Below are 21,777 nucleotides of genomic sequence, written 5' to 3'. Positions count from 1 at the left end.
CATTAGGTGACATATTGGTTCACATCTCTCATAGGAACTGAGATGAATGGGCTCAAAGTTGAAAGTCAGGGGGCACTTCTATTACAGGTTTTACGGTATATCCACAAAATGAAAACTAGATGCCCTGTAACAAGATAGTGAGAAAAAAATAAATTATGCCTCAAGTTGTACACTTCGAAAATATTGACAATCATTGCTATGGCAATGGCTCCGATTACAGGATGAGCGACTCTTTAGTCAGATTCGGTCTTTGGCGGCGTGCCTGTGGAGTCCTTTTCAGAAGGAGCGTCAGAAGGAACGGATTCAGGAGCTGGTGAAGCATCATTTCTTGAAAGTGGTCCTCCGGAAGTTTCTACCGATGCTATAGCTGGCGAGTCGGCTGGGTTCCGAGGCAACGATGACGAAGATAGCCAGGAGCAGGAGAATAAAGTTAAGCGCAGTCGAACGGCGATTTAAACCTCACAGAATGATCGATCCGAAGGACTGTCAATGACCTCGACCATCCCTTTTCTTTTTTCAGGAATTTTGGTTGAGTAGAACTAATCGCCACTGAAGCTGTAATGCATGTAAGTTATAGAAACAAGACAGAGAATGTACATTTCATTACAGCGAAATAAATGTAACATCTGAAAAACTTTCATAATTTCATTTTCAGTCCAATGCGGACGAGAAATGATGTCTCTACCATGAAAAAGCATTTCAAAATGGGAATATTGTCATGGACACATAGTATGCTTTTTTGACGATTTCCGATTTTATTACTGTATTTTTTCAGTGTTGAAGGCGGGAAGTTGCTTGTCAGGAACGCTGAGGTCGATAAGACAGAACATGAACTGGTTGAAGGTTGAGTTCCATTCATAAGTAGCGAATGACGGCCAGAAATGTGGAGGACCGAACCGTCGAAAGAATAGCGACACGGAACAATGGCAAATGACGGCTCATACCGTCGAACGCGCTGAAGATTGACAATGTCGGTGATGTGATTGCAATTTCATACAAATCTGATGTTACGGAAAGTACTAGATGCCGTCGATATAAAAGAGTACCAAAGCTAACAGATTGGAAAAAAGCACATATCGTGTTTGGTAAACGGAGTAGTGGTTCCTGAAAAATGATTTCTTCTGGAATCCTCTCTGTTTGCTTGACACGTGGTATTCTTCCTGACGTGAATGTGTGTCACTCTTGGTTATTTCTATTATTTCCTCATTTAGTACGTAAGTTTTAATTCTTTGTCATTGTTTTTGCGTTTTAATTGAGAGAAAAAAAGTTATTTTTGAATAAAACTACTTTTTAGCTCCGGGTCACCACTAAGCAATTAGTATGATGCACTCTGACGTGTAGTCTCGGATAAGAATATTCATCATCCTGACTTCTCCATTTATTGGATGATATGAAAGTGCATATTACGCCTGGTTAGCAAACGTACAGACAGTCTAATTGTGGACACACATATTGAAAACCAACAGATCAAGCTGGGAAGAAATCGAAAACAAAGCTCATCGGGACCTCTGGGAGATTCATCTACACTGTCAGAAAAAAGGTTTCTTTTTCCTCATTTAGTGTCTTTCTCATTCATTCATGCGTTTTCTCAGCGACCTGCAGATCTTAAATTTATCTCTATGCTACGAAATTCCAATTTGGGCACTTTATTTCATCAGTGTGGCCGTGATCTTTCTTAAATGGAGTACCGTGAAATCCTCGTTTCTCCAATTCTACATATTTGAGTTTCTCACGAGTATTCTAACATTCTACAATACCTATATATCTCTTCGATTACCAAACATCGCCGGGACCGATGATTCTCTATCAAGACGTTATGCTAGTAAAAACGAGACCGACTTCTTTCATCAATTACAATTCGCTCTGCAATATCACATGGCCTACGTACAATATGCAACTACAATGGTAGTGGCACTGAACAGAATGGCGATATTGCAAAATGCGGAATATTTTGAGAAGGTAGTTTTGGAGTGCTTCCATATTTCCACTCTCTCTATACAGAAGTGGTCGATAAGATATACAAAGACGTATTTTTAGAATGATTTTGACCATTCTCAAGAGTCTGGCTCGGTTATCAATTTTCCAATCACTTTGAAAGTTTTGGAGGGTGTAAAATAGGCCACGGTTGAAAATTTTGCATTTACAGAATTTTTTTTTAAAGTTCCTAGTTTTTCAGCTATTTGCCAATTTTTGAAGTACACTTTTAAACACATTTTCAGTACAAAAACAGGCCAAACAAGTGTATTTCAGAAATCGGCAACTAGCTGAAAAACTAGCAGTTTTTGAAAAATTCTATAAATTCAAGATTTCAATCTACCGGATTTTCTCTATTAAAATCCCACCCTGGCTGTGCAGTTAGTCTTCTCGATTATTACAGAAATGTTCTTTTTTGTTAATTTTTGTCGTTTTTTCAAATGTTCCTGCTCAGTCAAGAACCGAAAACTCCCTTATTAAAGTTATCTTTCTATTAGAAATCCAACCTGAGATGGAGGTTGAAAAATAGAAGCCTCAATCAGAAAAAATACAGTATGTTTGTTATACACCCTACAAAACTTTCAAAATGATTGGAAACTTGACAGCCGAGCTTCAGTCTCCTGGTCTAAATCAACTGAAAACTCGTTTTTGTATGCCTTATTGACCGATACTGTATATTACTCTGAACTCGATTTTTTTTATTTCAGAAAAATCGACGGTACGGCTGGATTATAATGTGCGTTATCATGCTATGCCCAATTGCTGCAACTTATGAAGTTTTCTTACACGATGCATACTACAAGTACATTCCCTCCACCAATAACTACTATGTGTACAGTGGATGCGTAAGATTTTATCCCGTCGAAACTTTGAAGAATCTTATTTTTTCAGTCAAGTCCCGATCTTTTGAAACAATTATTCTATTTCATGTGCGTCTGCTTGAGTCTCACCACGGTTTCTAATTGTTTTGTTTTTGCAAAACTATGCTTTTTTCCATTAACACCACGAAACTTAGGTAAGATTATCATACAAACTAACAAAATGTACATAATTATTTTACAGAGACAGAATTCTTTTTCGTCTCCTTCATGTCAAGTAATACGCTCACCATTGGAACTGTATTGACATATGGAATGCGTAGTGCTACGCCAGGCACTCTTCTGTTTGAAGTCAACAAAATACTTCTCCCTGTTGTTAGTGACGTCTTATCCCTCAACCAGCCGTTTTATCTGATTTTTTACCATAAACCAGTGAGTAGTAAATTATCAACTTAAGTGCTCGGAATGTAGACAGAAGTCAAAATTCAGATGAATTACTCATTAGATGACATGAGCTTTGGACAACGAGAAAGACATCAACTTTGTATTATATTTGGAAACATTTTTCGTATTTAGGTATTTGGGGATTAAGAAGTGCTAAATCTTACTAGTGCACTCTAGTCCATTTTGCGATTTAGTGAAAAAACAGTTATCTGAAAATCCGGGACAGTTCGCCACTCCGCGATACAACAATTTGTTCAAATAAATCTACTGTATCAATTTAATTATGTACTAATAATTCCAGGCGCGGAAACTGTTTTTCGACATCATCCACGAAGTATTCCGTTGTCTTTGTTGTCGGAAACCACGAGGAATCAGACCTGTTGATGTTACGATTCTCTGAGCGTCTCCTACTCTCCTAAACTACTTTTCAATCACAAAATCCAGTGTTTTTGTGTCCTATACCCGTCACTGGCCCTCCAAGGACCGTCTACTCATTCTTTCTGCATAATGAGATCCACCCACGGTTTTGAAACTCCGCCCTCAACTTTGATTTCTTTGGTTTTTTTTAATTATTCACTTCCTCTTTCACATCGTTTGAATTTGATCGTCTTGTCCCGTCCTTACTCATTCAATACCTCCCACTGTATTATCGTATGTTCACTTCATAATAAATTTCACATAACTTGAACGATCATTCTCTTTTAGAGACCGTGAGGTACATCTTTTCTTGAATCGTTTGAAAATGTTTTTGCTCATGTTTTTTGGAATTTTCCGGAATGATCAATGACTGATAGAAGTGGAGTAGGGGAAGGAAACACTTTCACTAAAAAAAATTAAAAAATAGAAAACTTAAAAGGGCACTAATTATCATCAGATTATGAGTACGTGTTAGTAAAGTCTCGTGGATCTAGGGAAAAAATTACTAGACTGATGTAACTATTCTAATATTTTTATCTCGCACGGAACCATAACGACATCTTTCGATTCTAAACTTGGAAAATCTAGAATCAGCTCCTAAATTACTGAAATAGACTTTACTGTAAGGATGATATTTGCCGCAGTTAGATAGCGTCTGGTTAGAGTTTCGTCAAATCTGAGCAAGATCCTAAGGCCCTAATTTATTCCAAATGATGCGAAAGTGTTAGTCCCGTGGTCATCATACAAGTCTTTTTTTTTGGGTGACTTACTGTCTCAGTCACGTCAGAAGATATGTAATTCATTCTATTTTCAAAATTCTCTGACGTCTTTCAGAATTTTGATAAGATCAGACAGACCAGTGATCGGAAGAAGTCGGGACAATTTTAGTCATCCGCTATTTCAAAATACTCTGCACTCTACTGATGCCTACTCATAACTTGATGATAATTAGTGCCCCTCCGGAATTTCTAGCCTCGTGTCTCTCTTAAACAAAGTCTGGCTCAGCCTTCTTCCTTCATTAGTAGTATGAAAACATTACCAATCTGAGAGCTTTATTATTTTGTTTTCAATCTCTTTCTATCTGTTGTTGTAAACTGGAGTCTATTTTAATTGAGAAGAGTAGGGTACTAGCAAAATTATGAGGCGTGAGGAACGATAAAAAAATTGTAGCCACAAAAATCGTACATACGATAATAACGATCATGTAAAACAGTTTTAGACACGGTATCGCTCAATAAGACATACAAAACGTTTTTTTCAGTTTGTTTTGACCATTTACAGGAGTCTGGAGCTTAGCAGTCAAGTTGCCGATCACTCCGAAAACGTTGGAGGGTGTAAAGCAGACCTAGATTGAAAAATCTGATAGTACAGAGTTTTTGAAAATTCCTAATTTTTTAGCTTCTTGCCAACTTCTGAAGGACACCTGCTTTTTTCACGTGTTCAGTACGAATAACACGCAAAAAAGGGGTGCCCTTCAGAAATCGGAAAGTAGCAGAAAAACAAGAAATTTCCATGAATTCGGTAAATGCAGACTTTTTAATCTAGGTCTGTTTCACACCCTCTGAAGTTCCCAAAGTGATAAGAAACTTGACTGCCGAGCTCCAGACCTCTGACAATTTTGAAAATTAATTGAACAATTGTTTGTATATCTTATTGGCTGATACTGTATATTAATAACAAATTTTAGTTTGTTGGTGCCTTCTTTGTTAGTATCCCAAGTACCATCGTCAATATTCTGCAAGGGTCATATTTTAGAATTCATCTGTTTACTAGTTTCTAAATGATCGAAAATAAAATGTTGAATCATCAATAGATTACACTGGATTCATTAGTACAAGTTGCACTACAACTTGATTATTCTCTTTGTGGACTAATTCCGCTTGAACTTTTTGCACTTCCGCTTGAACATTTTGCACGTTATCCAGGTACACTGTGATGTGTCTATGATCACACTTTATTTTCAGACCAGCGTCGGAAACAGAGCCACTCATTCATTTGTTAAAAAGGGGCGGGTCCTCATTGTGTCCTTTCTTTCTTGGAAATACAAATTTTGCAAAATGGTAACGACGGTATTTTCGGTATTTATTTCATTCTTCTTCATCTATACAGTCAGTCTTTCACTTTATACTCTAACAATGAAGACAATAAGAAAATACCCGAAACAATTCAACGCTTCGTTCTATCTTTTATATCTATGGGATTCAGCATTGAATATTTTCACCTGCCTTACTGGATTCTACATGATGCGATTGAACACTGTCGTTTCTGACGACTCTATGTTCGCATTCTTATATCGAGACGTCGGTGAGAGTGGGAATTTTCGAAGAGTGGATTCTAGCTTCAGTATTGTGAAATAAATTTTTGTTCAGTCACTTACCGGTCTGAGAAACATGGAAACTAACTAACTCTAGTGATCTCCTTCAAAAAAAATTGTTACAGCAAAATATGTCCCAATGAACGTTTTCACCGCTTTGAGTTATCACATGGCTTATGTTCAGTATACGACAACTGCTCTGATTTCTTTCAACCGGATGACTGTAATCTGGAAGAATGAGAGATTCGAACGGGTACGTTTATATAAACTACCGGCCAATGAAATATTCAACAAAGTATATCGTATTTTTCAGTTGATTTTCGACTACTTTGACCATTTTCAGGATTCTGGAGCTTAATTGTCAAGTTTCCAATAACTTGGAACGTTTCGTAATACGTAAAACAAACCTTGCTTGAAAAAAAATTTCATTCGCATAGTTTTTTTTTAATTCTTGGTTGTTTAGCTATGTATTGCCAATTTATGGAGGACACCTGTTTTTTTTTCATGTTTATAGTGCAAAGCGTTCAGAAGGAGGGTGTTTTTTGAAATCGGCAATCAGACAAAAACTATGAGCTTTAAAAAAATTCTATGAATGCGATGTCTTCAATCTAGGTCTGTTTTACACCCTCCAAAATTTTCAAAATGATTGGAAACTAGACAGCCGAGCTCCAGACTCTTGAAAATGGTCAAGATGGTCAAAAATGAATTGAAAAATTCGTTTTACACATTTGTAGCATTGGATGAAACACACGTGGCTTATCATGGCTGTTGTGCTACTGGTTCCACTCTTAGATACTCATCGTTTCATCCATTACAAAACTGAAATCCAGTATGACAACGACACGGAAAGTTACGAATTTGTGCCTTCAATGGTAATGATAATTTCTGATTTCAACGTTATATTGATAATTGATTTTCAGCCTCTTGCTGATACATTCACCTTTTTGCTTCCAACTATGGTTGTGATCACAGTGTTATCTGTCTGTTTCAATGTTTGTAGTGCTGTGCTGATTAAAAGACTCAAGTCCACCCTCAGCAAGAAAGGAAGCACCAAGTTTATGGTCATCACTGCTGTTACATGCATCGTTCAATTGTTGGGATGTTCGCTTAGTTTGATCCGTGTTAACGAAACAGAAAACTTCTTTGCTCGATTTCTGGCCAACAACGTTCTCCCTATCGTCAGTGATGCTCTGACACATATTCAACCATTTCTTCTCTTCGGGTTCAGCTCAGTTGTGAGAATTTATATTTTTGACAACTCAAAATATTGAAATCATTTTTTTCAGATACGCAGGCAGATGATGGAAATGCTCGGACTAAGGAAACCCAATAAAGTGAATGTCAATACCATTGCCATGCACGTTAATAATCCATCTCTGACGTCGCATCCTCTCTGACAAGTCTTTGTGTCACTACCTTTTTATACTTTTTCAAACAAATCTGTTATTCGATTGTAACTCTTGTCTCAATAGTTTATCAGCTCATTGATCAATAAACGATTTCACAAGGCAATTTTTTTGTCGCAGAACGATGCCCCATAGGGACTTGTCGCAGTACAATTCATTCAAACTGAATTTTTTCATTGATTCAAATAGCGAATTAAGCAAAAATATTATTCTTCTGAAGGATCTTCACTAATATTAATTTCGCCAGCCGGAAGCACCCCTGAAAAAAAAATACAAACCTTTCAGCGTAGTAGGCTGTTTAATGAATTTAGTTCAAAACTTTTTTTGTTAAAAGCTGACCGACTTTTACATCATTCAGAGAATCTTCCACTGTGTCTTCTCATTTTCCATTCAATCAGAAATTGTTGAGTTTAAAGAAAAACATTTGTTTCTCGTTTATATTCTCAGTTGCTTCCTTCTGCAGCCATTGGTATCTTGTCTTCATTGCTATTTTTTTAATCAGTTTCCGCTGCATGCCACTTAAAAAGTATGCTGCTGAAACATTTTGAATAATTTTCCTCGTATTTTCTTGCACCTTCAGCTAGTTTTTTTCAAACAAAGCGTGACATTTAACTGCATTTTCGTGGTGGCTATCTTTTTCTATGTGTATCCTAGGCCGCACAGCCGTGTACTCCTCGTGGAAAAACCACTTTTTAAACTATTTTTTAAAGATCTACCTCGAAAAATGATGGGAAAAACTCGTTTATTTGTGTCAAAAAGTTTTTCAAAAATTTATTCACTTCAATGTTCACTTCAGACAAGTTGGAAATTCGTCCGAATTTGTGTGCAGAGACATGGAATCATCGGTTTTTGAAGTAAGTGATAAAAATTTTCTATTTTCCGCCAGATTTAAAAGTTTTCTATGAGTAAAATGAACAGAACATTTTGAACACATTTTAAAGTTATAATATCGAATACAAACGTTTGTTCCAGACCTCCAATATGGAAAAAATTGAAAATTCAACTATCTCAAAAATAATTCCAAGTAATATATTAATTTTTCCAGATTTTCAGTCATCCATAGAATCAAGTAAATGTTTGATCGCCAACGAAACTGAGCAAGGTCCTTTATATCATCCATAAATAAGCCGTGAAGGAATCAATGACTTACGACACTTTGCATGAGTATTTTGGTTAAAAATTTGAAGCGAAGGCACGATTTTCTGACATTAGATGAAAATGGGTAGTTCCAATCGGTCGAAATGAATCGTTTCGAACAAATTTGTGAGTAATGACGTATCGGAGAAGTGGAACCGCACGTTTGTGACCCGCGGTTTTGACTAGATTGATTAAAATCACATTGAGCCATCTTATTACTGATCGTATGCTTAAATTCTAAACAAACGCTTCTCTATGTCTTGTTTTTACAATAATTATTGCAGGTGCTGATAGTTACTACAACTACTATTCGAATTCAGGGAAAACGCCCGTAAAGTGTGTATCAAAACTATGCTGGACCTCACAAAAAGGATTCTGACCGACAATTGATCTGTATACCTAGTGAGTTAATTCGATAGTTACTGGAGACATCATTTAATCATTTTGCTTCAGAAAATAACGAATGAAAAGCCGTCAAATGGAGCCACTCAGTTCACTCCACTTTTTCTCAATATTATCAACCGTGCTTTTCCGGGATTTTTACGGAATTATCATTGTGTATATGAATCATTCTGGCTATGGAGACCGCTTTGAGATGACCGTCAATGTGAGTTTTTTTTTCTATTCAAAAAATTTCAAATATTATTATCTGCCAATAACATTCTCCGCAGTTGCTGTCGGTTTTTGGGCAAAAGTTTGCTGGATGTCTGAAAGCTGCCGAAGGTGCGCTCGAATGCTGGCAAACCTTCGTATAACTTTTGCTCGAAACATGCTGAAATCGCAATCCAAAAAGTACCAAATTTCGCCCAGAAGGCGCTCAAAATTTGTCCAAAATACTTCATCCGCAGCCGAATTCGGCTTGGCTGCGTCTGTATTATTATTAGTGAAAGTTACGGGTTGGTTCGCCATCTCTTGAGCAAACAATAGACACCTTCTGGGGAAAGTTAGGATGCCATGGTTTTCTAATCCTACTTTTGTGCGCCTTATGGGCAAAGTTTGGTGTACGAATAGCGATTTTGTCACCTGCCGGCGCATGTTGAGCTAAAGTCGAGCTAACGTTCGTCAGCTTTTAAGCGTGTTGCAGCTTTCAAGAAAAGTTAAGCAAAGTTTGGCAAACCTAAGTCTAAAAGCCGGGTTGGTTCACCATCCTGTTTTAGGCAAGACTCTCCAGAAATGATACCTTGATAAATCTTCAAATCCATCCAAGCTCCCTCAAAAAACAAAACGAAAATTCGTGACTGACTCTGTTCACTTAAAAATGATTCCCGACGTTTTCAAACAACCCAAACCTCAAGCAATCTTAGAGAAAATGTCCTCCGCTTTTCCTAAGTTCATAAAATCGTCGGATTTTTTGTTTCCAAAGCTGTCCGAAACCATTTTTCCTGGAACTGAGTGTTTCCTGAACCCAAATGCTAATCCTTGATCCCCGACGTGTCACTAATTCGCTGATCTGATCTAATATTTTAACCCCTTTGTGTTATTAGGATTATTATACTGGTATATTTAGGAATATTTCGAACATTAACATCACATTCTCATTAATTTTTCTCGCTCTGATGTCCTTGCTTTTCCAGACACTTCTGTTCAAGTAACACTTTCACTTTCTTTTCAGAATGTCCACATCACATGAGAAGACAAGGACAACTTTGCTGTTTCGGAAACGATTCCTTGTCGAATCGGGAATGCAGAGATGATAAAGATTTTTTTGGAGTTTCATTTGGCGGACGATTTGTTGGGTAGTCGACACTTTACAGTAAACTCTGTGTCTTCCATCCAATTTTTTCTCTGAGTATCTCAATTCTTGCATGCCTCTATTTACAATTTTCTTTTTTTTTCCGATGAACTTCAATAAACTATCTAGATTCTTATCTCGATGGTATACGGTAGTTTAAACTGTTTAAAAATTCCTGCAGTGTTCTTATTTCAGCTAGTCATTGGTAAAACTATCATGTGGTCTCTAATTTCAAAATTTCAAATATCCTTTTCGTTGTCATTTTTACTGGCCTTTTCGAAAATGACATTTACTTTGTCCTTATGAAAAATTGTAATCCTTTTGATATACGACAGCGACAGCGGGATTGAGTCATGATGCTATCTCTTCTCTGTTCTATCGTTCAAATACCTAGCGGCTTCTTCATCATCCTTTCCTCGTTCCTCTCCGCCTTCGTCTTCTCTCTCACCGCCGTTCTGACATGTACCATAATTTTTGTCTTACAAAATATTTCGAATAAGCTTTCATCGAGATCTTGATCTGTTTTCATTTCTCTGCAAAATCATGCGCTTTTCAGGGTTGACCGATGGACGACGTAGGAGACTTGGACCGTTTTCCAAACAATTTCAAGTTTGAAGAAGTTGTGGAAAATGAAAGGTACGTGTGTCACAAAATGTTAAAAAACTAAATTTTGTGTGTTTCAGTATACCACAATCCGATGTTCAAATGAGAGAGATTGAGTTCAAATGCTTTGCACTTCTTGGAAAAGGAGGTTATGGAAAAGTGAGTTTTTTTTTTAAATTTCAAATCGATGAGGGACTATTATCTTGTTTAATATACAGCAAGGTATACAAAAGAGTGTTTGTCGGTAGGTTTCGACCATTTTCAAAAGTCTCAAAGCTCTACTGATAAGTTTTCGATCATTTTGAAAACTTTAGAATGCGTAAAACAGATCTTTATTAAAAAAACTGCATTCACCAAATTTCTTGAAAATTCTTAGTTTTTCAGCTATTCACCGATTTCTGGAAAACACCCCTTTTCTGCACGGTTTATGCACTGACAACGTGAAAAAGGTGTCCTTCAGAAATCTGAAAAAGGTGTCCTTCAGAAATACCGTAAAAACTCCATTAGATAGCCCCCCTAATTGAATGCCAGCCTCTAATATATTGCCATCCTAAAGCACCTCCGAACAATAAAGTGCCAGCCCTTAATATAATGCCACTGCGGATTTGATGTCATTGTGGTAAAAGTTAAAGAATAACAGAAAAAAATCATTTTCTGGTTTTCTAGCTTTTTTTCAAGCTTCAAAGAGGTACGGTATTTGCCAAAAATGTCTCAGGATAATAGCAGACTCCTAAAATCTCTTTAAATAATAGAAAAACTAAGAAAACCTCGAAAGTCATTTTATGAAAAAAAAAAAAAAAGAAAATCGAGTCTTTCTGTGATGAGTTTCAGTAAAAATTGGCTCCGAACAATAAAGTACCAGCCTTTAATTGAATGTCATCCCCTAATACAGTGCCAACCCAGACCACCCCTGAAGAATAGAGTGCCATGGCTACCTAATAGAGTTTTTATGGTAATTAAAAAACTAGCAATTTTCAAAAAAACTCTGTGATTGCAATGTTTTCAATCTAGGTCTGTTTCACACTCTTCGACGTTTTCGAAGTAATCGGAAACGAGACAGCCAAGCTGCAGACTTCTGAAAATTTCAAAAGTCAACTGAGAAACGCATATTCTTGTCTTATTGACCGGTACCGTAAACCTTATTAATCTCTAATCCAATTTATTTCAGGTCTATCTCGCGTATGTTCATGGTCGAACAAAATACTACGCTATCAAAGAAGTAAGAAAGGATATCATCGTATCGAAAAACAAGCTCAAGTACGTCAAAAACGAGTTTCACGTTTTCAAACAGCTTGATTCGGTCTTCTTTCCCAAATTCTACGCTGCTTTTACCAATGAGAAGTACCTGATGTTCGTTATGGAGAACGTTGAAGGTGGATCGATGCGTCAATTGCTTGAGAGACAAGGACGACTGGACCAACACGAAGCTAAGTTCTACGCAGCTGAGTTGTTTGTTGGCATCTGTTATCTTCATGATAACAACATTGCTCATAGAGATCTGAAGTGTGAAAATCTTCTTCTTACTGCGAATGGTCACCTTAAAATCTGCGACTTCGGATTAGCCAAACCAAACATGACTGAAAACACTCTCTGCACAGAATTTTGCGGTACACTTCTCATGCTGGCTCCAGAAGTGCTCCAAGGACTTGCATATACCCGTAGCACCGATTGGTACGCATTTGGGCTCATCTTGGCGGAGATGTTCATCGGAAGATCACCAATGTTTCTTGGAGACAGAAAGTCCACAAAGCAATTCATAATTGAGATGCCTTTCGACAAGTTGGCACTCCCAGAAATGCCGTTTTTTGCTAAGAATTTGGCGAATAAACTGGTCACGGATCGACGGAAGAGACTGAAGCCAGAACAAATCGCCAACGATCAGTTCTTCGTTGGAACCGACTGGAACAATGTCCGACTTCAACTCATCCCTCCTCCATTTGGTCGCAACAAGTTCATTCAGGAAACTCGTGTTTTGATCAGTGGAAAAGGCAATGAAGTGGGCATTGTTTCAGAGTCAAAGCAGAATTTGTTCGAAGAATTTGATTACAACGTTCCCGGAGAATTTCAATAAGTGAGTTAGGTCAGTTTCTAGTTTATTTTTTCAGAAATATGCGAAATCAGAAATTCCATTTTCCACTGTTGCGTTAAAAATATAAATAAATATATTTCAGATGATTCTGATCCTCTCTCCTCCAACAAATTTTTGCTCTACTTGGATCTGCCTTTTACTCTTCTTCTTATACAATTTCTTTCATCATGCTAACTTCAACATAGTTTTACCCGCTTTTTTTCAGATTTTTCCCCAGTTTTCTCTCTTCCCTTTCGTCTCAAAAACTGTTCCTGTGTTCAAAAAAAAGCTCCCATCAAATTACTACTTTCCAAGGTTCGCTTATCCTTTTCTCTTCGGCCACCCTTTCAAAAATCTCAAAGCATCTCATCTTTCTATTTTATTTAATATCCCCTGATTATCCAGTTCTTATACAGTTCATTATTCAGATAATTCATTAGATTATTCAGTTCAGTATTCTTCATCCAGTTCGTTTCAAAAACTTCTCTTGTGTTCAAAACAAGCTCCTATCAAGTTGATACTTTCTAATTTTCGGTTATATTCCCCTCTACGGTTACCCTTTCGAAAATCTCTTCCCAACTGATATGATCACTTCCAGCCAACTTTTCTCTTTTCAATTCATGTTTTGAATGATCTCCATTCTCAACAGGTTCCCGATCACTTCTCTGGTGTTTAGTAAACTATCACTTCAAATTTCATTCTGTAGTTTTTTGTAGTTGTTTTTGTTATTCTTTCCCATGTTTAACAGATATCCTGTTTATGATCTTATGTTAGAATAAACGCTAGTTCGAAGTTTGAACTTCAAGTTTAAAGAAGTTTAAACTTCAAATTTGAAGTTTAAAGAAAGATATCCCAAAATCCCGGCAAAAATAGCTGAGCTCCCAAGTGTAATATTTTTCTTGAAGCAAAGTTTTTCGTATAGCACTTTAAAAGCAAGTGCCAATGATTTGTGGGCTGTGGAAAAAATTGTTGAAGCTTTCATCTTTCGAGCAATGGATACGAATGGTCCTTGGAGAAACTTGAAATTATAATTCTTTATTAAAGCAGCGATTAAAAAGTGAGAGTTCGGTCGGATAAGTAAAATGAATACAAAGTTTTGAACATTTATGAAGTTTCCTGAAATCCAAAATATTTTAGGTTGTCTTTTTTTATTCATATTCATCAAATTTGAGAACTTTATATTATTCATTGCGTTGAACAGAAGATCAGAATTTGCCATCTTTTTGGAAAAACGATTTAAAAAATGGGAAAATTGAAAGTCGATAAGGGAGCATTAGGTCATCCAGAAAAAACAAAAGAACTTTCCAAATTCATTGATCTTACCTTTTATTGTACTTTGTTTCCAATACTGTTGCAAAACGCTGAAAGATCCATCAGTTCTTGCCGTACTACATTCTGCTCCATTTTCAAAATAAGGGCTTTTTCATTTTTAGGGAAAATTTCTGAGACTGCGATATAAATAATTCTACATTCGTGAACATGTCAATCAAACACACAAGTAACTTTATCGATAAGAAAAATCAGTTTTCAACTCCTTCTATGCCCTGGTAAAGGGACATTTTAGCCGCATTCTGTTATCTACGTCGCTCCAAATAATGATATGTTCGCTTTGAAAAATTGTCAAAAATCGATAAACTAGTAATTCTCCAGAAAATCCGCTCTCCTAATTGACTTGCAATTCATTTAATCAAGATCTCAACAGTTTATTTTGCCGAATGAACGCATTGTAGAGTGCTACATTGTAGAGTGTTACACGTAAGACAAAAATTATTATTGGTCCCCAAGGTTTCAATTCTTTTCTTTTTTCTCGGCTATTTCTCGGCTCTTTCTCAGATATTTTTTACTCGGCGCTTTGAGCTTCTTGAACTTTTTTCTGATGTATTACACATGTGATCATGAGTTTCGTCCTGAGTCACATCCTCTTCCTACGAAAACTTCAAAAAAAATTCAAAGCGTTCTGTGGGCAGATGTTGTGGAAAATCAATGTTCGTGTAATTTGTCAAAATATTCTGTTCTGAAATTATTTCAACAGTTTCTAACAAAAAAATTAAAATTTGTTCCCTAAAAACCTTGATATTTTTCATTTTCCAGCGTGGTGCTATCATTATGACAAGGAGCGGAGAGAGACTTTTGTTTACTGTACTCTTTAATACAATCTATGATTTGGTATTGCTGATATACAGGTTTTTGGGGATGCTGAATCGAATGGCATTAGCTGCTTTTCTTCTAGTTTTCTAGTTTTTTTTTCAAAACCTCAAAACACGGTGTGGTGCTATCATTATGATGCGTTCTGTAGTTTGTATTTCAAAATATTGAATTTTGATAGTTCAAATGAGAACGATCTCCTAAAAATTCGGAAAAAAAATTTGGGCTCCGAAGTGTAATATCCCAAATTTCTATCCAACAACTGTAATTCAGTCTTGAGAAAATTTTTGCCGTGCTATGCGCAATTTTTATTCACTCCAACTTCATGCAAAACTGGAACAAGAGGGTGTTAATGAAAAAGTTTTCAACATCATTTTCGACCAATTTCTGCCAACGCGTAATCTACGTTTCTATGCTTTTCTTAAAGAACTACACCGGCTGTAGTTTGAATTTTGCTCCCTTCTGTTATATGGAGTCTCATCATTTTACTCTCAAATAAAGGTTAATAACTGAAATCATGTTGGAAAAATGGACCGGCTGTGCTTCCATTTTGTTTGAGTTGCTTCAGATTCTTGAACTCTTTAATGATGTGCTTTGAGTTGTAATCATGAGTACTTTTGCATCCTCTTCTACGAAAACCTCAAAACATGTGAGCAGATGTTGTAGTAGTTCCGAGAAATTTTCATCTTTTACGAAACGAATAAACGTGAGTTATGATGGTTGGGTCGGCATCTCATGGTTGCATCGGGAGGTTTCTATCCGACGCCTTATTTCTCATTATATTTGTACTATGTTTCGGTTCAATGTTCCACAATTTTTTACTTTTTGCTAATATATTATAGGAAGAGAAACGTATTTATTATTTCTGTTTTTTTTAAATTTTAATCCAATTAGTTTGCTGAGCTCTATGTATAATATTAAGCTATTTTTCCCTAGATTCCTTCTACCTCGCATTCAGTGACATGAAAAATGTTTTATACTGGCTCGTTCAGAATGCGCCTGTTTCTTGTGATCTTCATATTCATCGCCGGAACAATTGCCCCTGTGAATCCATCACGCTTTTTCATAAGAGGCACCGTCAAATGTCAAGATGCGCCTCCGTGGTGCTACACCATCCAATTACTGGAATTAGATTCGTAAGTTATTGCAACAGTCGAACCATGCCATTTTTTTTCAGCGCTTTCAATGATGTACTTGCTAGTCTCTCGGCTTGCGAACTCACGAACCCCAATCAGGAATTCCTCATCGAAAGTTGGCAGCCTTGGGACGGACCACTTGATGTAAGTGACTAAAAAGGATCTCATAACATATTTCTTTTTAAGTGGCATTTTGAACTCGAATTATCAATAAAACACGACTGCGGCATCGAGATTACCGAAGAGAAGCAATCAATGAAATTGTCGTTTGGACAATTTTATAGATTGAAACCGTGAGTTCATATTTTTTCTGTTGTAAACTGCGAGAACATTTTTTAAAGATACTTTGATAAAAAAGTCGAAATCGACTTCAACAAGAACACTGCAAAAGTTATCGAAATTTGGGATCCGAAATATTGGAGTGACTGATACCAAAATTTAATTCATTCAGTGAGTTTTACATAGTTTGAATCAAAAACGTCTTCTTTTTTTCAGATAAGCCAATGCACACCAATGTTAGGACTAACTGATCATCATTAATTTAGATCGGAAATTCAGAAATAAATATATGAAAGTTTATATTAAATGAATAAATAAAATATAATATCAATAATAGATTCGAGGTCAAAATATTGAATTTTAGATATTTCAAATGAGAAGGGTTCCCTAAAAACTTAGAAAAACTTAGGCTCCGAGGTGTAATATCCTCAGTTTCTATCAAATAGGATAGATCCCCCAGAAATTTCAAAAAAGTATTCGGCTCTGAAGTGGAATATGCCCAGTTTCCATCCAACTTTTTTCTGCCAGTCGTTTCTCCTGATGCTAATTTGTAAGGTTTTCGTATCTTCTTCTTCTCATCACTTTAACAGCAACTGACAATGTTTCGTGGGTTGATGTTGTGGCAAAGGTTGTTTTTTCATCTTTCAATCAATAGAGACGAATGATTAGTGGCACTTGAAGTAGCTTCACTTATGACAATGATCGGTATTCAAATCTTACTGATCCTGTCAAAGTTTTGCTTCTTTCTTTTATCTATATGGACTCTCATCATACTACTCTCGAAAAAATGTTATTAACAGAAGTTGTGTTAGAGTTATTACAAAATGAACCGTGCCGAAGACCAGATCAATTGGTACTTGCTCCCCATTCCACCTATTCGTAACTATCGAACAGTTTTACAAGTTCAATGGCAAATTAGTGACCCCCAACATGCACTTCCAATCAGTTTTGCTTTGATTTTTTGAACTTTTTTCTGATGTGTTTTGACTTGCGATCATGAGCTCTTTCGCATTCTCATCCTACGAAAACCTAAAAAAGTTGAGTGTTTCGTGGCCAGAGAAACTTATCATTTACGAGTCAGAGAAACGTGAGTTATGATGGTTGAGTCGGTATCTCATGATTGCACCTTAAACTTTCTACCCGGCTTCAAGCTGTCGAGAGGCAGTTGACGATAATTTCTGCTTTGGCAACAGAACAAGGCAAAACAGGATGATTATTATCTTTGTTTTTTTTTCTAATTTCTAATCCAATTATTTTGCTGAACTCTATATTACAGCTATCTTTCTCTAGATTCTTTTTACCTCGCTTTCCGCAACATTTGAAAATTTCCACACTGCCTTATCTCATTTAGAATGCGTCTTTATCTTGTGCACTTTCTCTTCATCGCCGGGATAATTGCCCCTGTGGTTCCAACACGATTTTATATATCTGGCACCGTTTCCTGTCAAAGTTCCCCTCCCTGGTGCTACACCATCCAATTGCTGGAATTAGATTCGTAAGTTATTGCATCAGTCGAATCATTCTAACTTTTTTCAGCAACTTCAATGATGTAATTACCAGTGTATCTGGTTGCGAACTCACGAACCCCAATCAAAAATTCAGTTTCGAAGGTTGGCAGCCTTGGGATGGACTTTTCGATGTAAGTGACTATGAAAGATTTCATATAATGAGTATTTTTAAGTGGCATTTTGAACTCGAATTGTTAATAAAACACGATTGCGGTCTCGAAATCACCGACGAGAAGCAATCAATGAGATTGTCGTTTGGGCAATTTTATAGAGTGAAACAGTGAGCTAATAATTTTTTCTGTCTTAAACTTTGAAAAACGTTTTGAAGTACCTTTAAAAAAGAAGTCAACATCGATCTCAGCAAAAACACCACGGAAGTTATTGTGACTCCTACCAAATCTTGGGAGTGACTGCCATCAAATTCGAAGTCACTCGGTGAGTTTTACAGTTTGAAATACATCTTGAAACTCTTTATTTCAGAAATGCCAACACACTCTTGAAAAGTTTCGAATTCTAGGATTAACTAATCGTAATCAATTCAGCTCAAAAAATTCAGAAATAAATAGATACGAATTCATATTGAATTGAATGAGAGAACATTTTCAGCAGTACAGGTAATTTTAGGTCACACGTTTGACCACAAGGTCACAAGAAGTTTGAGGAAATAATGCTGACAATCTGTCGCCGTTGGTCTCAAAAATCAAATCGAGAATGGTAATCGATTTGTTAGTGGATACTTAGATACACCACAAACATCAAAATGATTTAGTGAATTTTACATATTTTGAATTCAGGCTTGAATACTTTCCTTTTCCAGATAAGAAATGTCAAAACAATGCAAACTTACAAAATGTTGAATCCGACGTCAGAACATGTTTCAAAACTTGCCTATTCAATTTCATCTTTTTACAGCGATCATAATAAATGAATTTACATTATTTGGTTTAGTCCCATTTTTTTGTCAAAACATATGTGTCTTGTATAAGTAATTTGGTAACATATATCCGAATTTTTTCTGTCTTTCTCACGTTTCGAATAAACAATGAAAGGCGTGTCATGAAACCTGAAATGTACTTAATACTAATAAAATCGAAAGTTTTTATAAGATTTCACGAACCTTTCTTTTCAAATCATCACTTATTAACAGACAATCATGCCCTCAAACAATAATGATAGGTTTAATTCTGCCTTAATATTTTTACAGAACTCCAAACTGAATTGATAAGAGTTTAAAAAACATGCCTTTTCATTTTTTTTCACAGTGTCCAATGAGTCCATAAAACATTAATTTCCTGTTCTTTTTTGAGATTTCAAATTAGAAGGATCCCCCGAAATCTCGAAAAAAAATGTTTGGGCTCCGAAGTGTAATATCCCCAGTTTCTATCCAGGTTTTTTTTTCTTGAAGCAAAGGTTTTCGTATCCACTTCCCATCTGCACTTCAAAAGCAGGTGTCAAGGATTAGTGGGTTGACGTTGTGAAAAAAGTGGTTGAAGCTTTCATCTTTCGAGCGATGGATACAAAGCATCAATGGCTCTTGGAGTGGCTTGAACTTATTATCCTTCGATTGAAAACTGACTGAAAAAACGGATCCGGAGGGATAAATAATATGAATATAAGTTTTAAACGACGAACTCATTAAACTTACAATAATCTAGAAATATTTCTGGTTTATTCAATATATTCTATATTCAGCAAATTTTAAACTTAAAAACTTCACATCATTCATTGGGTTCACCAGAAAATCTTAACTTGTCATGTGTTTTGAAAAAAACAATGACGGAATATTTGAAAACCTGACGGTCGTTACGGAAACATCAGAACTATTAAACAACCGAAGAATATTCAGCATTCATTAAATGAATATTGACTGTACGCTACCCTATCAATAAAAATAAATGTAGCAAAATGTTGACAGATCCCAACAGTTTTTACCGTATCGCATTCTGATCCATTTTCAAGATAACGAGATTCTCATTTATAGGGAATCATTCTGAGACTTTCAAATAATACTTGCTTCCTAACTCCCCTCTTTGCAACGCATTGTAGAGTCTCACAAATAAGATAAAATTTTTTTTATTGGTTTTCATTAGTTTTTTTCTCTTCTTTTCTCCGATCTTTGGGCTTGTTGAAGGTTTCTCTGATGTATTTTCACATGTGATCATGCGTTCCGGAACATCCTCTTTCTACGAAAACCTCAAAAAACTTGTGAGCAGATGTTGTGGTAGTTCAGCGAAACCTTCATCTTTGACGAGTCGGAGTCGGAGAGAAAGTGGGAGGTTCGGCTGGCATCACTTACTTTTGAGTGAGGCAAACGAAGGAACCTTTGTTTTACGGATCATTCGAGCTAGCTTCACTCCGCAAATATATTTTTGACCTTGTTATTTTTTCGTAACCTGAAATGAGAAAGCTTAACATAGCACTTGGTTTTTTGTTCGGAATTCAGACTCAATTAATTTGCTGAGCTCTAAATTACAACTATTTTTTTCCTGATTCCTTTCACCTCAGTAACGTTCAACATTTTTTGCGCCTTATTTCATTTAGAATGCGTCTCGGTTTTGTGCTTCTCATCTACATCGTAGGGATGAGCGCAGCATCAGTTTCAAGCATAATACAATATGATCCGATTCAAACAGACTTCAATATCACAGGCACAATCAAATGCCACAATGCCCCTCAGTGGTGCTACACCGTCCAATTGCTGGAATTAGATTCGTAAGTTATTGGATCAGTCGAATCATTTCATCTTTTTTTTTTCAGGACCTTGAATGATGTAATTGGTAGCGTGTCGGGTTGCGAAATCACAAACCCTTCTCAGGATTTCCTTTTGGAAGATTGGCAACTTTTTGACGGAGTTTTTGATGTAAGTGACTAAGAAGGATTTCATAACATGGTTATTTTCAAGGGAAATTTTGAACTCGAATTATTGATAAAACACGACTGCGGCCTCGAAATCACCGACGAGAAACAATCGCTGAGCTTGTCATTTGGACATTTTTCTACAGCGAGACCGTGATTTCTTATTTTTCTGTAGTAAACTGCAAAAAACGTTTTGAAGGTCCTTTGAAAGAATAGTCGAAATCGACCTCAGCAAGAACACAACAAAAATTATCGGTTACAGTGATTGGGAGCGACGATTGGGAAAGATACCGCATTAGAGTTCACTCAGTGAGTTTTAAACAGTTTCTATTAAAAACTCTTCTTTTTTCAGAAATGCGAATGCACACTTGCAAAGTTTCGAACGATAGGATTAATTGATCATATTCAATTTAGCTTGAAAAATTCAGGAATAAATAGACGCAACGTCACATTAAATTGAATGATATAAAATTTACAGGGATGCAGACAATTTTAGGTCACAAGTTAGAAGAAGTTTGAGAAAATATTTCTAACGAATCTTGGACATTAGCCCTAAAAATCAGGTCGAGATTATGCGATGAATTTGATATATTCACATTCATCACCATCTTCCAAATTTTTTAGTGAGTTTTACACATTTCGAACTTAAGTTCGAACGAACTTAGTTCGAATGTTTTTTCTTCTCAGATAAGCAATTACAGAGCAACACACACTTGCTATGAACGAAGCTTATCCTCACAAACAGTCGTCATTGGTCCTAAAAATCAGGTCGAGATGAAACAATGGATTTGATGAATTTGGTTGTTCGGAAAGTCCTTTCCATTTTTAGCGTCAGATACATTCGATAAAAAAAGGTCAAAACGATGTCAGTTAAATTGAAGATAACGACCATTGTTATCAGTGGCTATCTGCCAACGTCTCGCCAAATTGTGGATGCCTT

The 21,777-nt window shown here is 36.3% G+C and overlaps 6 protein-coding genes across 6 annotated transcripts; all 6 read left to right on the top strand.

Moving 5' to 3' along the window:
• Positions 1–1,578: 1,578 nt before the first annotated feature.
• Positions 1,579–3,636, top strand: Cbr-srg-38 (the record flags this gene model as incomplete). Its single annotated transcript, XM_002645252.1, has 5 exons — positions 1,579–1,959; positions 2,682–2,819; positions 2,866–2,989; positions 3,037–3,224; positions 3,538–3,636. The coding sequence occupies 5 exons, from the start codon at positions 1,579–1,581 to the stop codon at positions 3,634–3,636; spliced, it is 930 nt and encodes a 309-aa protein (XP_002645298.1).
• Positions 3,637–5,788: 2,152 nt separating this feature from the next.
• On the top strand, positions 5,789–7,364 carry CBG00208 (the record flags this gene model as incomplete). The annotated part of the gene is made up of 5 exons (XM_002645251.2): positions 5,789–5,957; positions 6,093–6,220; positions 6,702–6,839; positions 6,888–7,202; positions 7,254–7,364. The coding sequence occupies 5 exons, from the start codon at positions 5,789–5,791 to the stop codon at positions 7,362–7,364; spliced, it is 861 nt and encodes a 286-aa protein (XP_002645297.2).
• A 3,443-nt stretch (positions 7,365–10,807) lies between these two features.
• Positions 10,808–12,916, top strand: CBG00206 (the record flags this gene model as incomplete). The annotated part of the gene is made up of 3 exons (XM_002645250.1): positions 10,808–10,878; positions 10,926–11,004; positions 12,014–12,916. The coding sequence occupies 3 exons, from the start codon at positions 10,808–10,810 to the stop codon at positions 12,914–12,916; spliced, it is 1,053 nt and encodes a 350-aa protein (XP_002645296.1).
• A 3,135-nt stretch (positions 12,917–16,051) lies between these two features.
• On the top strand, positions 16,052–16,623 carry CBG00205 (the record flags this gene model as incomplete). Its single annotated transcript, XM_045240172.1, has 4 exons — positions 16,052–16,194; positions 16,236–16,338; positions 16,381–16,487; positions 16,536–16,623. 4 exons carry the CDS (start codon positions 16,052–16,054, stop codon positions 16,621–16,623), a joined length of 441 nt encoding a protein of 146 aa, XP_045091503.1.
• A 1,202-nt stretch (positions 16,624–17,825) lies between these two features.
• Positions 17,826–18,909, top strand: CBG27908 (the record flags this gene model as incomplete). Its single annotated transcript, XM_045240171.1, has 3 exons — positions 17,826–17,968; positions 18,010–18,112; positions 18,799–18,909. The coding sequence occupies 3 exons, from the start codon at positions 17,826–17,828 to the stop codon at positions 18,907–18,909; spliced, it is 357 nt and encodes a 118-aa protein (XP_045097906.1).
• A 1,614-nt stretch (positions 18,910–20,523) lies between these two features.
• CBG00204 lies at positions 20,524–21,297 on the top strand (the record flags this gene model as incomplete). The annotated part of the gene is made up of 3 exons (XM_045240170.1): positions 20,524–20,693; positions 20,739–20,841; positions 21,190–21,297. The coding sequence occupies 3 exons, from the start codon at positions 20,524–20,526 to the stop codon at positions 21,295–21,297; spliced, it is 381 nt and encodes a 126-aa protein (XP_045091502.1).
• Between the last annotated feature and the right edge of the window lie 480 nt (positions 21,298–21,777).

This window comes from Caenorhabditis briggsae (genome assembly GCF_000004555.2).
Source record: "Caenorhabditis briggsae complete genome, chrX, whole genome shotgun sequence".
NCBI classification, from domain to species: domain Eukaryota; kingdom Metazoa; phylum Nematoda; class Chromadorea; order Rhabditida; family Rhabditidae; genus Caenorhabditis; species Caenorhabditis briggsae.
This window is presented reverse-complemented; position numbering and strand designations above follow the sequence as displayed.